Below are 16795 nucleotides of genomic sequence, written 5' to 3'. Positions count from 1 at the left end.
CCCTGATTTACAGGAAGGGAAACTGAGGCAGGTGAAAGTCACACAGCAAGTGGGAGGGACGGCGCTGGGAACGGAAGCCCAGGCTCCTCTGCACAGTGCCCACTGAAACTCCCCCATCAACCACCCAGAGTCAGGCGTGTCCTTTCCAAAGGACACAGGAAGCTCCTCACAAGCAGGAAGTGGGGTCGGACCACTCGCTCTGGCCCCTCGAGGTCCAAATGAGATATCAAATGTTTACAACTTTATTGAGTGTTATCAGTGAGACCACACCTTTTGCTGTTTGCTTTCAGAGCACAGAAATTCTGCTGGAGTACAGGATATGCATTCCTAAAAGTTGCCACATGGTGCAAAATCATGCAATAAAAACACAGGGCTTATAGAAATGATGGAACAATACCACAAAACTTCATCAGTAACATTAAGAGAGTCTGGAACCTGATTTTTAAATGGTACTGTGTTAAATAGCTAAGAAATACACAAATGCTGCCTGAAGCCTTATGCCTATGCCTCACCTGGGGGGAAGATCAGGTATTCGCTGTGACTGTGGGTGGCATGCGGTTTCTGAGTTACTGCGACAGTAACTCAGGAGGAAGGAGGTCTGAACCCAGAAGGGGATGGGTGTGGTGTGATGCACATCTAAGGTACGTGCATCTTGTTTTGGGGTCCCAGAAGGTGCTCTTTTAGCTGGGAGCAGTTTTCTGGATTCATCTAGTACAGGAGTCGGCAAACTTTCTTAAAGAGACACAGTAAATATTTTCAGCTCTGCAGGCCATTCAGTCACAGTCACTCAAGCCCTGCAACTGTGAGAGTTTGTTCTCAAATGGGTGTGGCTGTGTCCCAGTCAAACTTTATTTACCCCAACAGGCCACCAGCCTGTGGGCCACAGGTTCCCAACCCCTCAGACCTGGCATTTCTTCTGGACAAAATCACATGTAACAAAACCGCGTGCCCTTATACCAACAGTGTTAGAACAAATCTGCTTTTCCAAATAAGCATTACAGCAGAAGTGACTACAGAGAAAATTGGTTTCAAAAAAAGGATGTGAATGTGTTAATTCAATCCAAGGTTAACCCTTTTGACAAATCAGAAGAAATTCAGTTTCAAGAAGTGTCAAGTGCATCCTGGTTACTGCAGGGTCAGTCTGTCCCAACCACATGGGTCAAATTTACATCATTCTAAAAGCCATACACACTCTCAAGACAAATAGGCCCCTCACAGAAGGAAATTACATGCTATAAACTCAATTACTGAAGCAGATGAAACTAACCCAGTTACAGAAACAAATGGTTCCTAAGCACACGTGCCTGAGCATCAGACCAAAGCCCTAAGGAAAAGCACAGGGGCTGAGGACCGGGGGTGGCAGGGGAGGATTAAGCCAGGAAAATAAGAAAAGTGAAGTCGCTCAGTCGTGTTCAACTCTGTGCGATCCCATAGACTGCAGCCCGCCAGGCTCCCCCATCCATGCGATTTTCCAGGCAAGAGTACTGGAGTGGGTTGCCATTTTCTTCTCCAAGGGATCTTTCCCACCCAGGGATTGAACCCAGGTCTCCTGCACCGCAAGCAGACGCTTTACCATCTAAGCCACCAGGAAAGAAAGTACAAATCAAGTACACTGGGGCTGAGTCGCTAGAGACCTAGGGTGGTGAGGGGAGGGGTCCCTGGGAAGAGCTTCAGGATCAGGTTTCTCTCCAGGTAACCGACTTAACTTTGCCCTTGAGGCCTGGTGGGGGTGGGTGCAGTCGTCTGTGTCAGAGAAACCCCAAGAAGGGCACTTCAACTGGTTTGGTGGCAGCGGGGTGGGGGGACAGGCAGGAGGACACAGGTTCACTCCACACTGCCCCCGATGTCCCACTCCAGCGCAGGTTACGCAACGCCATCACTGGCCTGCTCCTTGCACCCTGAATGAGCCCCGATGCATTCTGCCTGCAGCTGCACTTCCACAGCTCAGCCCCAGCCTGGAGAGGCCACGACAGCTTCGGGAACAGCCGCTGGGCTCAGCCTTCACCCAGTCAGCACCTGGGTCCTTCAAGTCTCCTGACCTTTATGTGAATGCTAGGCCTGACTGGTAGGCACACCACCTCACTTCCAGCCTGACAGCATCGTGTCCATCCCACTGGAGCTCCCTGGACCTGGGAACTTGATGCAGGTTTTCTGAGCCTCCTGCTTAATGTTAAGAGAAGCCAGCGTTGTTTGCCAGATAAACAACCACTTTACAAAAATTAAAGTCTTGACCAGCAAACACTTCTGTCATATTAAAGGAGCTCACCTGCTCTTTTAAAGGTTTTTCAACAAGGTGGGTAATGTCACCGCTGGCCCCAAACGGTGGCCTGCGGTGCCTAGTCTCTGGGAAGGGAGAGAGAAGGGCATAAAAGAGATGAACACGTGGTGCTCCAGGCTTGGGAGCATCTGACCCTACTTGATGGACAGCCTACTGGCAGAGGAGGGACTCAGGAAACTGGGGTGTCAGCAGATACCTCCCTGTCCCCCAAAATGCAATACACCAGGCTAGCTGAACACCAAGCAACCTTGTGTCACACACACAAATACACACGTGTGTACCCACACTCAGACACATGCACCTACACACACTCATGTATGTACAGTTTTCATCCCTTCCTCTGACTTCCAAATCTTATCCAATCATCTTAGAAAAGGTCTTTCTTCTCTGTGTAATTCATTTATGAGCAAAAGAACAGCAGTTCTTATGTGTGATCACTGTCCGCTGGGCTCCAGAACCAACTGTCGGGAAGGAAAACCATTCTGAAAATGAGATGAGCCACAGGGTCCAGAACCACCAACTTCTGAAGCAAATGAAGGAGCCCACAAGCCATGCAAAATCCCTTCAGGGCTCTATGTGGACCCCTGCACACCTCCACCTCTTCAACCCACACTTCCTCTGAGACAAATAATTTCACACCTGGGTAGAACAAGAGAGCGTTTTAAAAATCACTAGCACCTGCAACTATGCTCATTTTTACTACTTTCTGCACACAGTAATTAACTTCCAAAGAAGGCAAAGAACCAACTGCTATTTACTGCTGTTAATATCTGAGTGAGGCCTGAACCTGGAAGGGAACTTCGGCAGTACCGAGGAGCCTGGTCAGTTACTAACAACCAGGGATACTCTTCTCCTAGTTCACAGCCTGTCTGATCCAGGACATGGATGTCAAACACTGATTCTGCGCCAGTCAGTGACATCCAAGGGGCCAGTGACTTGGGGGTACCACCTTTGTGGAAGGCAGGAGCAGCAGCTTGGGGCTGGCCTTCATGAGAGCAAAGACCCAGTAAGGACCGTGAGGTACATGTGTCGATCATCATTTTGTGACAAGCCAACAATGGAAAAGAAATCCGCTCTGCTGGTCCGGAGCAGGAGGCAGGAGTATCTAGAAATGCTTCATTAGAGGTAGGTCCCATGAGAAGAATCTGGAGTTGTAGAGATGGAAGAGGAGAAAGCAGTGGTAGCAGAAAAGATGAAGCGGCAGAAATATACAGGCATGTGAAAACCCATCTCCCAAGTAAGTACATAAAAACAAATAAAAGGGGATCAAAACTTTTAACAACTTTTTAAAATGGAATGAGGTTGCTTAGGAGGAAAAAACATTCCCCCATGACAGTAAGGCCACTTATAGGTTAGCAGTGATGACTGGGCCTCCCAGGCTGCAGGACTCTGGGACTGGGATGGGGCGGAGGTCCTGGTGGGCCATCAGCCTGTGAGCGCGAGGAGGGCTGGAACCTTTACTCAGGTCCTGAAGGACAGGGGAGGAAGTGCTGAGAGCAGAGTGTGCTCCCAAAGGCGTAAGTGCGCACACAATTTAAATCAAGTCACTCCATCAAACTAATCAATCTGAGCACCGATGCTCTCCACAGGAGACTCTCCGACCCCAGTCCCCAAAGGCCTGCGCTACCTAACCCTTCAGGGAAGAGACAACATTTAAGGATGCGGGGTTCAACTCAGACTCAGGAGTGAAAGGTGAAGGTTAAGTTCAGGAGCATCTTAGTCTCCTCCTAACAGGGTACTTCTTTCATGCCAAGCGTGCCCAGACACCACATCCATCTGAAATAATAATGACACATCAAATATAAGGCCATCACCACTCAGGAATCATGCAAGGTAAAGTCAGACCAAGGCCGCCATCCTATCAGGTCACCTTCAGTCCTTGGTTCAAGAACCACTTGGATATGTAGGTATGTAGACTGTTAACACTGGAAAGGAAAAAAAAAAAAAACCATATATAAAACACCCTGGGCTCTTACATTTACAAATAAACACGCATTTACAATCTGATTATTTTGGGGTTGTCATGCCCTCCTCCAGGGGATCTTCCCAACCCAGGGATGGAACCCAGGTCTCTCTCACTGCAAGTGGATTCTTTGCTGTCTAAGCCACCAGGGAAGCCCAAGAACACTGGAGTGGGTAGCCTATCCCTTCTTCAGGAGATCTTCCTGTCCCAAGAATCAAACCGGAGTCTCCTGCATTGCAGGCAGATTCTTCACCAGTTGAGCTACCAGGGAAGCCTTTTTAAGGAGGAGGACATGTAAATATAGCTTCTGGAATAATGCTTTTTGGGGATATATTTAATAAAATTAATCCGGAAAGCAGAAATTTTAATATACTCAGGTAGCAACCACCAACATTTTAAAAATAAAACCTCAACGGTCTTCAGATTCCTGAAGTCCAATGCCATGCAGACCTGGAGAAAGGTGGTGGCAGCACCTCACCCTAGAACCACTTGAGGGAACAGAGCAGGTTTGGGGACCAGTCATCTCCAGAAAAATCGATGGTCACTGCCTTCAGTGGGGCAACGCCACAGTAACAGCCAGCCCTCTGGTGGCCCGCCCAGCCACTCAGACTCACCCTGGGCACACGCAGGGCCAGGCCTGGGACAGCTGAGTCCCCAGACCACAACACCTTCCTCCCTCCCTGGAGTCACGGGGCGGGGCAGCCAGAGAAAGCACAGGTCCCGTCGGGGAAGCTGGGGTAGGTGGGGAGTATGTTTTTATCTTTCCCAGACATAGACCATCTCTTGAAACTTCTGAAAACAGGGACCACCACTGACCAGCCAGGCCATGCAGATACCACCGAGATCAGTCTGCACCTCAGCCTCATGCCTTGGCCTGAGTATCCCTTCCCAGTGACAGGAGATGAGAGCCTGTCCACACCTCCATGTTCAAGCATACAGCAGGACAAGGTCCACCTAAACTGACCACGCTTTAAGAGGGGGAGGGACTGGCAGCAAATGTTTTTAAAACTTGATAGCACCCCGGGGCTCACTCTGGAGAAGGGAGCTTGGATCTTCTGTTCTCAGAAGTGCTCAGTAACTACCCAACACTGCCCACCTGGAAGTGGCCCCCCAGGGGTGTCTGAGCCTCTGAAGGCTGGGGCCTGCGCCTGAAGCCCAAGCGCAACCCCAGAGAGAGAAACAAATGTTACCAGAAGAAAAGGCGGCCCGTGAGGGGCGTGAATGACACTAGATACCCACAGGGAAGCGGTGGCCAGGGGCCCTCTGGCGCAGGACATCACTGAGAGATTTGCCACTGAGCCTCCTCAGCCCACAAAGGGTTACGCCTGCCAATTCCCTGCCATCTGCAATGTGCCCAGCGGGCGTCACATCACCAAATGGGAGGCCTTAACCCTTCCAGGGCCGCCTCCCTCAGGACCTGGCTGAGAAAGCAGCCCTGACCACCAGCTCCACCGAGCTGGAAAAGGCAGGAGGTTTTACACAGAAATGTCCAGGAAGGGCCAGAAAAGCCTTCTGCATTCTCAGGAGGAGATGGGAGTGGAAAGAGGGAGAACCAGACGTGCACCCAGCGATGTGGTGGCACGGCCTGGAGGCCCTGCCCGGGCTCCTTTGTCAGCTCCTCCCCGCACACATCCTGCAGCAGCAGGGCCGGCAGCCCCACAAGGATCAGCGCCAGCAGGGAAACCTACGTCTGGGACTAAGTAAGTTTCTGGTCTCAGTGAAGCCCAGGGGCCTAAGAAACAGTTCCTCCTGATGAACAGCTCCTCCAGCACTTCCTGCACAGCTGTGAGAGCTGGAACAGAAATCTTCTCTCCCCCATCCTGTACGAAGATTGGGCGGAGGGTTGTTCTGGGTATAGACACCTACCACAACCTCCAAGAAATAGCCAGGCTGACCTAAAGGATATCACATGAGTGGTCACTTTGTACAACATGCTACTCAAGGTACAAGCAAGATCTCGCCCCAGCCAAGGCCCTGAGAGTGCCTCTGACCTGGCTGCCGCCACCCCTCTCACGCACCCCCTACCCCTCAACCCCGTTCTCTCAGCTCCAGCCACTCAGACATCCCAGCTGCTCCTCTGAAAGCCAAGTTCACTCCCACCTCAGGGCCTTTGTCCTTCCTGCTAGGTCTTTCCCGGAATTTCTATACAGCATTCTCTCCTTCAGCAGAAACGGCAAAGTGACATGAATCTCCCCCCACATACGCGACTCGGTGGGTATCTACCCTCTTTCCCACCCTCATCACCACGAGACATGCTAATTACTCATCTTTCCATCTGTGTGTCCCCCTCCTCTCAACCCCCACAAGAACACAGACTATCTCTTTGTTCAGTGATACTAGCCTAGGGCCCAGGACAGAATAGGTGTTCAATACATACTTGTTAAACAGACGAGAAAAAGTACCTTCAGTACTCTCAACTATGGCACTCCCCTCCCTTGTTAAATACGTCAAAAACTCTTCATGTCAATAGAAAATAAAACGATCAAAACCAAACAAAACGGGGACTTCCCTGGTAGCCCTGTGGTTAAAAATCCGCCTGTCAGTGCAGGGAATACAGGTTTGATCCCTGGTCCAGGAAGACCCCACAGGACTCAAGAGCACTAGGCCAGTGAGCTGCGACTACTGAGTCCTCATTCTAGACCACGGGAGTCACAACTACTGAAGCCCACACAGTTTAGAGCCCGCGCTTGGCAACAAGAGAAGTCACCGCGATGAGAAGCCCGCACACTGCGATGAAGAGCAGCCTCCACTGGCCACAGCTTGGGAAAGCCCAAGCACAGTAACAACCAGTGCAGCCCCAAAAAATAGAACTAATAAAGCAAAATGCTTACTTCATACCATACATGAAAAACCAACTCAAAACTGGCCAAGACCAAAGTATTAAAAGCTAACCCTATCAAACTCTTAGAAGAAGAGTATGTAAGAGTAAACTCAGGATCCTCAAATTGGCAAGAAATTTTTAGATTCGACACCAAAAGCTCAACATCAACAAAGGAAAAAAATAAATTAGACTTCATCAAATTCTTCTGTGTAAAAGATTGTGAAAAAAATCAACAGAGTGGGGAAAAAATATTTGAAATCATATCTCTAATAATGGTCTCATGTCCAGAATATATAAAAAAACTATTAGAACTTAGCAACAAACCCAATTCAAAAAAACAGGCACAAGATTTGAAAAGACATTGCTCCAAAGATGACATACAAATGGCCAATAAGCACATGAAAAGATGTTCAGCATCACCAATCATTAGGGAGACGCAAATCAAAACCAGCTCTCACCCATTAGGATGACTATTTAAAGAAAAAAAGGAAAATAAGTGTTGTTGAGGACATAAAGAAACTGGAACCACCATAAATTGTTGGTGGGAATGTAAAATGTTGCTGTGATGTGAAAAAGTCTGGCAGCTCCTTGCAAAGTTAAATACAGATAAATACAGAATTAGCCTTGCTGCTGCTGCTGCTAAGTCACTTCAGTCATGTCCGACTCTGTGTGACCCCACAGACGGCAGCCCACCAGGCACCCCCGTCCCTGGGATTCTCCAGGCAAGAACACTGGAGTGGGTTGCCGTTTCCTTCTCCAATGCATGAAAGTGAAAAGTGAAAGTGAAGTTGCCCAGTCGTGTCCGACTCCAGCAACCCCATGGACTGCGGCCCACCAGGCTCCTCCGTCCGTGGGATTTTCCAGGCAAGAGTACTGGAGTGGGGCGCCGTTGCCTTATGACCTAACAATTCTACTCCTAGATATATCCAAGAGATGTGTTCATTAAAAAAAAAAAAAATTGTATACAAGTGTTAAAAAGCAGAACTATTCACAACAACCAACAAGAACAACCCAAATGTTCACCAATGGGTGAATAAACAAAATGTGGTATATCCATACAATGGAATATTATTCAGACATAAGAAGGAACAAATTTCTGATCCCTGTCACAATGCAGATGAACTGTGAAAACACAGTAAGTGTTTAGCATGTTTAGCAGACACAAAAGGCCATACAGTACATGACTGTATTTTTCTGAGATGCCCAGAACCAAGCAAATCTAGAGACAGGAAGTAGATTAATGGGTGCTGGGGAGTGGGGGCAGAGGTGGGGGAGTACAGGCTAACACACACAGGTTTCTCTCTGGGGTGATGAAAATGTTCTAGAATTAGAGGTGACGGCTGCACAATGTTGTGACTACATCAAATGCCAATGTGAACGGTTAGAATGGTGAATTTCATGTTGTGTGAACATTTTAAGGCAGGAAAACAAAAACAAGATAATCTTGACCTCAAGAGCCACAGCGCCTCTAGAGCTGCTTAACTACTAAAAGGGAAAAGCAGGCTTACTCTGATCCCAACAGGACTTGAAAAGGGTCCTCAAGGAAAGACTCCTTTGTGTAACAAGATCGCCAACCCAAGAGCCACTGGGGTGTAGTCCCTCATCAGCTTCTCACGGCAGCCAAGGAGGCCATAGCAAGCCCGTGATACAGAGTGTGACCACATGGGACACAAATGGGACAATTTACCAAAAGGGAACCAACTCTGTGAGAAGCCAGGCCACCAGTGTGGAGCAGGACTCAAGTCAGGCCTGTCCCTGGCCCCACACTGGGCTTGGGTCAGATGCCTCAGTCTCACAGACAGGTCACTCACTCATTCACCCTAATACTTGCTTAGTTTCTCCCACGGACCAGGGGCTGACTGGGCCCCAGCAACACCCTTGGGGGTTCCAACAAAAGGCCTCCCATCCATAGCAGCAGTCAGAGGAAGCCCTTGGGGACACACACCGATGTATGGGGTGGGCAGTGAACACAGCAGGCTGAGACACAGGGCGGAGGTCCCTCCCACAAGGGCGCTGTCAAACACCCTGGATCACACTTCAGGCTCAAATTTATAAAGCACTTCTTTTTTTATAAGACAGAGTCATGTTGAAGACCAGCTAGCTACCTACTTCACCCAGACTAATTGGCTATGGCTGCTCTGGACAGACACCACCAATGGAGAGGTGAGATTGATTTCTAATGAATAATATATTAATTTGAGTCAGAAAACAACATATGGGGCACTGCAGCATCAGGGTACTGAAGCGAAGCAGCACACGCGGCGATCGACGCACTCTGGGTTCTGGGGGCGGCGGGGGGAGGGCACACAGGACAGGCTACCAGCGCCACACTCCACCAAGCCGAAACCAGAATGCCTGGCTCACCTCCACACCCCTCACCTTCCCCACCTGTGAAATGGGAACACACCCACTGTACCACCACCATAGCTCCCCCAAGGCACTGTAAGTGCTATCACAGAAAGTAAGGATGCTTTAAGGAAGTTGTACCGCTCCCCACCGCAATGCCAGAACCTCTGCTGAAGGTTTTCTGCTCGGACTTAAACACAAGCGGCCACCATCCTCACTTTTATAAGCAGGACTTTTCCTGCTCTGGGTGGGTCACATGCATCATTAAGCTCCCTGAAGGAAAGCCTGGGTTACACTCATCTTCCAAATTTATTTTATGGAAAATAAATTATTTTATGGAAAATTGCAAACATACCCAAAGAAGCAGCATAAATTACACATGCCCACCACCCAAATCCCACGGTCATCAGACAACCAACCACAGTTTTTCACCCACCTCACGTCTGCTAGGCTCTTTAAGAAGCAAATACCATTCAACATGTATTTATGAATGAACAGTTCAGTATTTATCACTACAGGACACAAAATCACAATTCCATGATCATACCATCAACAATTAAACAATTATTCCTCAATCTTTGTCAAAGTCACACTTGTCTAAAATACACAGGTTACCCCACTGCATTCTTTTCAATCACATGTTGAAGAAATCCGGTCATTTGTCCCATTTCCCCTTGACTGGGCTTTGCAAGTGGCCTCCTTGTGGTATAATGGAAAGTGTGAAAAGTTGTCAGTCGCTCAGTCGTATCCAACTTTTTGTGGCCCCGTGGACTGTAGCCCGCTTGACTTCTCTGTCCATGGAATTCTTCAGGCAAGAAAACTGTAGAGGGGAGCCATTCCCTTCTCCAGAGGATCTTCCCAACCCAGGGATCGAACCCAGTTCTCTTGCACTGCAGGCAGATTCTTTACCATCTGAGTCACCAGGGATACATACCAGGAACACAACCCCCGTTTCCTATAAACTAGATTTTGAGGCCAAATCAAGCATATATCCCTCTGAAAGCACATGCACCCTTCCTTGGGGGTGGGGGTGGAGGGCTGGCAGCTACTGAGGACCACTGTCTAAACCCACCATTTTATTAGGTGTCTGCAAATGTATGAACTTATAATTTCGTGTTCTATACTCATTAGCAGAGCGTCAATAGCTACACTGTCTGTTAGCCACATGTGGCTATTTAAAAAGACTTGTATCTAATAAAACTAAAATTTGACTTTCTCAATCACAATACTCCAGGTACCACATCAGATAGCATAAGCAGAGCAACTGGGAAACTCCGGCAGCTCGAGCCTGTCTTCGAGGGAAACTAGGCCTCACCCGCTATTTGGCTCCTTGCAAACTCAGCTGTAGAGGTAAGTGCTTGCTTCTTCACTCCGCCAATTTTTCAAAAAGAGTTGATTCCCTAACACTTTCTGAAGGGCACTCATGAGTTTCTCCCTTTCCTCTAATCATCAATACAAACCCTGGATTCTTTTTTTAAACACATCTGATGCTCCAACCCAGGGAACTAATTTTCATTCACATTCCCTTGCCCCACCCTTGGCCAGGGGTGGGGGGGGAGCGGGGGAGGGGGGTCCTGTGGGTCCCTCTGATACAACCCTGGCAGGATCTTTCACAACGGGGACATTCCCACTGCAGATTTAGAGTTAAAACATTTTCACTTAAGTGCTTTGATCTTTCACTTACATGTCTTTCATCCTTAAAAAAACAACAAGAAATTTTTTTTGACCACACCACAGGGCTAGTGGGATTCTAGTTTTCTGACCAGGGATCAAACCTGGGCCCCCTGCAATGGAGGCACAGAGTCCTAGCCACTGGACAGCCAGGGAATTCCCAATTTTGGTTCTTAAAGACATCGGTTACTTGTTTTCTCCTACAATATATAATAAGACTATTGGCATTGCTGACCTGAAACCAAAAATATGATTCCTAAAAGCAGTTGGAGATTTCTTTTCCCTAATTCTTACCTTTATGGCATTATCTCATATCTTATGATAAAAACTACCATTTTTCCAACCGTGTTTATTTACGGCTGCACAGGGTCTTGTTGCTGCGCACAGCCCTTCCCCAGCGCAGAGCACGGACTCCAGGCACACAGGCGTCAGTGGCTGCGGCGTACCCTGCGGCACGTGTCCCCTGCCTTCGCAGGCGGATTGTTAACGCCGGGCCACCAGAAGTCCCCCAAACTACCATGCTTTAAAGCCATGTAAAATAAATCCTCTGAGAGGTTAAATTACCCACTTGAGCAGTAACTGATATGTACCCAGACTCATTCATTTCAGCTTGCTTTTGCGCATGGCTTTTAGGCTTCCACTCCCCCAACATGACATAACTTTATTTTCTAATTATATAAAACATGCATCTGGTGCGACACAGAAAGGAAACTTGGAGGAGTCTCCCAATAATCCTGTCCTCTTTTCATCATGCCTCTGGAGGTGACCATGTAGTTCATTTATGGACTGTATATCCATTCTAAAAAATAAAATAAGAACAAATACACATTACGTCTCCATCCTACCCCTAACCTTTTATCATGGGGGATGAAAGTGAGTACAATGCATCTACCCTTCAGTTTGTTATTGTTTCTGCTTAATTCACCCTAGAAATCCCACCACGATGACATGAAGCCACCCTTTCTTTCACTCAGGGGCTCAGCTCCACTCCACTGGCAGATCAAGCCCCATCAGTCCGGGCCCCAACTGACAACAGCTAGGTTAGTTCCAGTTTGCTACTTCAGAATGTTGTAGAGAACAGCCCAGACACAATCCGTACTTTTGACAGCATCTTCAAGATCCTTTTTGAGAAGTGAACTCACTGGAGCAAAGGGTAAGCAAATCCCTCTCTAAGGTGTTGCGAACCTCCCAAAGCAACATACGGGGGTGCACGGTTCCCACCAAGAGAACAGTGTCCACCTTTCGAGACTAAGGGTCAGAAATGTCTTAGGGAAGCTCCAGTGAGCACTATTCTTAGTACTGGGAAAGACTGAGTCTCTTTCCTGCCTTGCTTAAGGGTCATCTGCATTTGCTTTTCCCTGTTTGTTTTTATACAAGTCATACCCGTCTTGGTCCTTAACACCAAGCACAAGGCCAGTCTCTGAGCACGCGAGCAGTGTCTACAGCTGCTGAACGAACAAGACACCTGACGGGCAAAATTCAAGGGTAGACGTCAATTCCGTCAGCCCAGGCAAGCAGACTGACCCTCAGTATGCACACTGACAACCACATACAACGCGGGGCATCGTGTGCCAGCTGTGTGCGTGTCGGAAGGCTCTCCAGGACGCGGCCCCTCTCCCGCCTTGCTCTTTCTCCATGCCCACTGAGTCCTGGGCAGCAGAATGAGGAGACCCCAGCTGACCACAGGCCACGGTTCAATGGAAAGTGGAACAATCAATCCATCAATCTGCTCGGCTGACTTACACCCACGACCAAAAGTACACAAGCTGACGCATTTACACATTTTTTAAAAATGATTGCTCAAGGGTGCTTTTGCCTGTTTGACACTGACCATCACTGGCCACCGCCATCTGCAGACCATATTTTCCCATCAAGCCCTTCACACAGCAGGTACAGAGAGGCAGGACCACAGGGAACACCTGAGGTGGCTTCCAGAACTTCCCTCCCGGACCCCCAAACTGACTGCTTTCTAATGCCACGGCTATGTCTTCCTTGCTGGCCTTGTGATGGGAAAGGAGGAGTTTTCTTTCATTCATTCTCTCACCAAAACTTACTGCTCGGACCATGTACTTCCCAGGAAACAAGCAGCCATGCAGGGACTTTCCTGGCAGTCCAGTGTTTAAGACTGTGTATTCGCGTTGCAGAGCGTGCAGGTTCCACCCCTGGTCAGCGAACCAAGATCCTACACACCTAACTGTGGTCAAAATTTAAAACAAAATAAAACAAAGGGCCAGACAGATACGAGGTCATCCAGCACCTCAAAGAATCCTGAGGAGCCCTCTGCCTTCAGACAATGCCCTGGGCTACTAGACAAGTGATGGTCACTCTCCCCACCCTGGGCTGCAATGAGACCTTTTCTAGACATAAACTACCATGAATTTTAAATGCTAACGTTCAAAGAAAGCCTGCTGACAACCATGGGCCAAACCCACTTTCTAGGTGGCTGGCCTACTGCATGCGGCCACCAGCACCAGGCAACGAGCACCATTAACACCAATGATCCTCAACTAGCTCTAACAAACCGGCACAGACCCTGAGACATTTTCACCAGAGGTCTAGGGTCCCTGGGTAGGGCTGGGGGGTTGGGGGGGGGGGTGTAAAATGACGCAGGTCCTATAGAATGATTCCACTGATAAGAAATGTCCAGAACAGGCACACTCAGAGATATAAAGCAGAGGCGTGGCTGCTGGGGGCTGAGGAAGAGGGACTGGCGATGCACTGCTGACAGGCACGGGGTTCCGGGGGTGATGGCAGTGTCCATAACTGCCCAGAGGCGGCATCCGCACAACTCTTGAACGACAAAAAATTCAGCCTGGAATTGTGTACTATAAATGGGTGAACTATATGGTATACAAATTGTCTCAACTAGAAAATTTTAAACACCAGTAAAATTTATTTTGCTGGGGAAACATTCTGGAAATCTTTTCTTGACCCCAGGATTACTTGACCATTCCCATACTTTGTTGCTCTATGCAGGTAAGAGCTGAAACCTCACAAACTGACAGCCAACCCTTGTCACATACCTTGCTCAGCCCAGCAGGGGAGTCCCTGCAGCCAGCTCTCGCCCCATGCAGTTGTCCCACTGTTTCAAGGGCATACACCCCTTGGAAGTCACCGGCCGGCTGGCCTACAAGAGGAAGCGGCTCACTGACCCAGGAGGAGGTCTCCAAGGTGTCATCTTCTGAGACGTCTCTCGGTCCTACCTTCTCCAGTTAGGTAGGCCCGGCCCAAAACATCACTAGCCAGGCCCTGATAGTAACAGACAAAATACCACCTGGTTCTGGGCTCGGTCCTGTTGGGTCCTAAAAGCCCTGGACAGTCTCCACCTGAGACCCCAAAGCAGTGGGGGGATGGCTCAGCTTCCCCACAGGCACAGAGTGCGGTAAGGTCAATGCGCTCCAAGCACGGATGGTTAAGGATAAACTCTAATCGTTTCTGTCGCATTGGGAAACCACAGGAATGGCCAGAGGGCAAAGGCCACCTGGCCAGGATTATCCTCTGCCCCTGATCCTCACAGAGGACGGCTCATTCTCCTGGGGCCTGGGTTTTTCAAACGAGTGACCTGTGAGACACAAGAAGAGAGCGAAAGGCCATCGGGAGAAGGCAGGGCCTGGGCAGCCCTGAGGAGATCGCCCAGTGTGCAAAACCAGAGGTGCTGGCCTTCTTCCCTCGCTAGGAGGTGGCCATCAGCTTCCGAAGCAGTGCTGTTTCAACGTCCAAGGATCTGAATGAGGCCTACTGGGTAAGTCAGTGCCTCCATTCCACAGATACTAGATACCTCGCACTCACCTGGCTTCTGGGCATGGGACGGTGGTCCTACCAGCCGGCCATGGTGGGAGCTATGTCAAAAGGCAACTTCTGTCAACGTGCTGGCCAACCTAAAACAAAGAACAGAGAAGAAACACTGAGTTTCCCAAAAAAGTTACTGGTACAACTTCACACCAGTCAGAATGTCTGCGATCCAAAAATCTACAAGCAATAAATGCTGGAGAGGGTGTGGAGAAAAGGGAGCCCTCTTACACTGTTGGTGGGGATGCAAACTAGTACGGCCACTGTGGAGAACAGTGTGGAGATTCCTTAAAAAATTGCAAATAGAAATACCTTATGACCCAGCAGTCCCACTGCTGGGCATACACACCAAGGAAACCAAAATTGAAAGAGACACATGTACCCCAATGTTCATCGCAGCACTGTTTATAATAGCTAGGACATGGAAACAACCTAGATGTCCATCAGCAGATGAATGGATAAGAAAGCTGTGGTACATATACACAATGGAGTATTACTCAGCCGTTAAAAAGAATACATTTGAATCAGTTCTGATGAGATGGATGAAACTGGAGCCGATTATACAGAGTGAAGTAAGCCAGAAAGAAAAACACCAATACAGTATACTAACACATATATATGGAATTTAGAAAGATGGCAATGACGACCCTGTATGCAAGACAGCAAAAAAGACACAGATGTGTATAACGGACTTTTGGACTCAGAGGGAGAGGGAGAAGGTGGGATGATTTGGGAGAATGGCATTGTAACATGTATAGTATCATGTAAGAATCGAATCGCCAGTCTATGTCCGACGCAGGATACAGCATGCTTGGGGCTGGTGCACGGTGATGACCCAGAGAGATGTTATGGGGAGGGAGGTGGGAGGGGGGTTCATGTTTGGGATCGCATGTACACCCGTGGTGGATTTATGTCAATGTACGGCAAAACCAATACAGTATTATAAAGTTAAAAAAAAAAAAAAAAAGTTACTGGTACATGTTTTAAATGTCTCCAATCCCTGGAATTACACAGCGTAATTCTAGATTTCAGCCAGAGCTCTGTGATGCACCCTTCCACAGGAGGGCAAGCTGAAGAAATCAATTTCTATCAGTCTCGGACCGTATGACCCAATATGGTGCACTAACCAGTAAACACGAAGACCTCAGACACGAAAGATCCCATCTTAAACAATACGGACAGAGACGACCACAAGCCAACATACTGAGTGCACAGAAAACGGTTCAAGGCTGTGATTATAACAGTAATGACATTACAGCAAAAACAGCCACACTAGCGTTTAATACGTGTTTAGCAGTGAGTTCCAGGTTTTACGTTAAAATTCAGTAACCTCTCTGAATCCCCAGGACACTCTCAGGGTTAAGTTACAAAATCATTCCCACTTGACAGGTAAGGGATCTGACATGTCTGATGTCCAGGAACTTGTCCAAGGTCACCACATCTCCCTCTTCCGAGGTGACCTCTCCACTCTCCAGTCCCCACACCCAAACACAGACCCCAAGAAAACCACCCACTATTACAGTCAGCGTAAAGTTTGCCCTCATGAAGCTGGGGACATGAGGTGCCCAAGGATGGATAAACTTCATCTCCGACATGGAAGTGGCCTCACTGCCACAGGGCAACTAGAAGTTTCACCCAGGGATCAGCTCGAAAAGGCTTACATGGCCCAGGCCAAAAGGGGCTGCCTTGTTTTACCGACAGGAAAACTAAGGCTCAAGAATGTTCAGGAACTCTCCCAAGGTCACAGAGACAGCACGACTTTCCCTCCTTTGTGAGGTCAGATGTCCAGTGCAATGGGCATACTCAAGCCAGTGAGCCAGCCACATCTCAGCCTCCCAGGCAGTGGGCAGCTGCAGCCAAACATTGTCAGTGTCGCCTCTGCTGTCATTCTGTGCACCCATGTGACTACCAGGAGCTCGCTCTGGTA

General features: G+C 48.6%; 1 protein-coding gene across 5 annotated transcripts in view; it reads right to left on the bottom strand.

The window, feature by feature from the left end:
- The window catches only part of GATAD2A (GATA zinc finger domain containing 2A), a 98943-nt gene that overhangs the window by 43273 nt on the left and 38875 nt on the right, over positions 1-16795 (bottom strand). For all 5 annotated transcript variants that reach the window (XM_018051492.1, XM_018051496.1, XM_018051497.1 and 2 more), the window contains one exon: positions 14869-14957. In XM_018051492.1, coding sequence (XP_017906981.1) covers positions 14869-14883 — 15 coding nt within the window. In that variant the 5' untranslated portion in view covers positions 14884-14957. Of the gene's footprint in view, positions 1-14868; positions 14958-16795 lie in introns of those variants that run through there.

This window comes from Capra hircus, chromosome 7 (genome assembly GCF_001704415.2).
Source record: "Capra hircus breed San Clemente chromosome 7, ASM170441v1, whole genome shotgun sequence".
Taxonomy (NCBI): Eukaryota; Metazoa; Chordata; class Mammalia; order Artiodactyla; family Bovidae; genus Capra; species Capra hircus.
The sequence above is the reverse complement of the archived record's forward strand: the minus strand, read 5'-3'. Positions and strand labels throughout refer to the sequence as shown.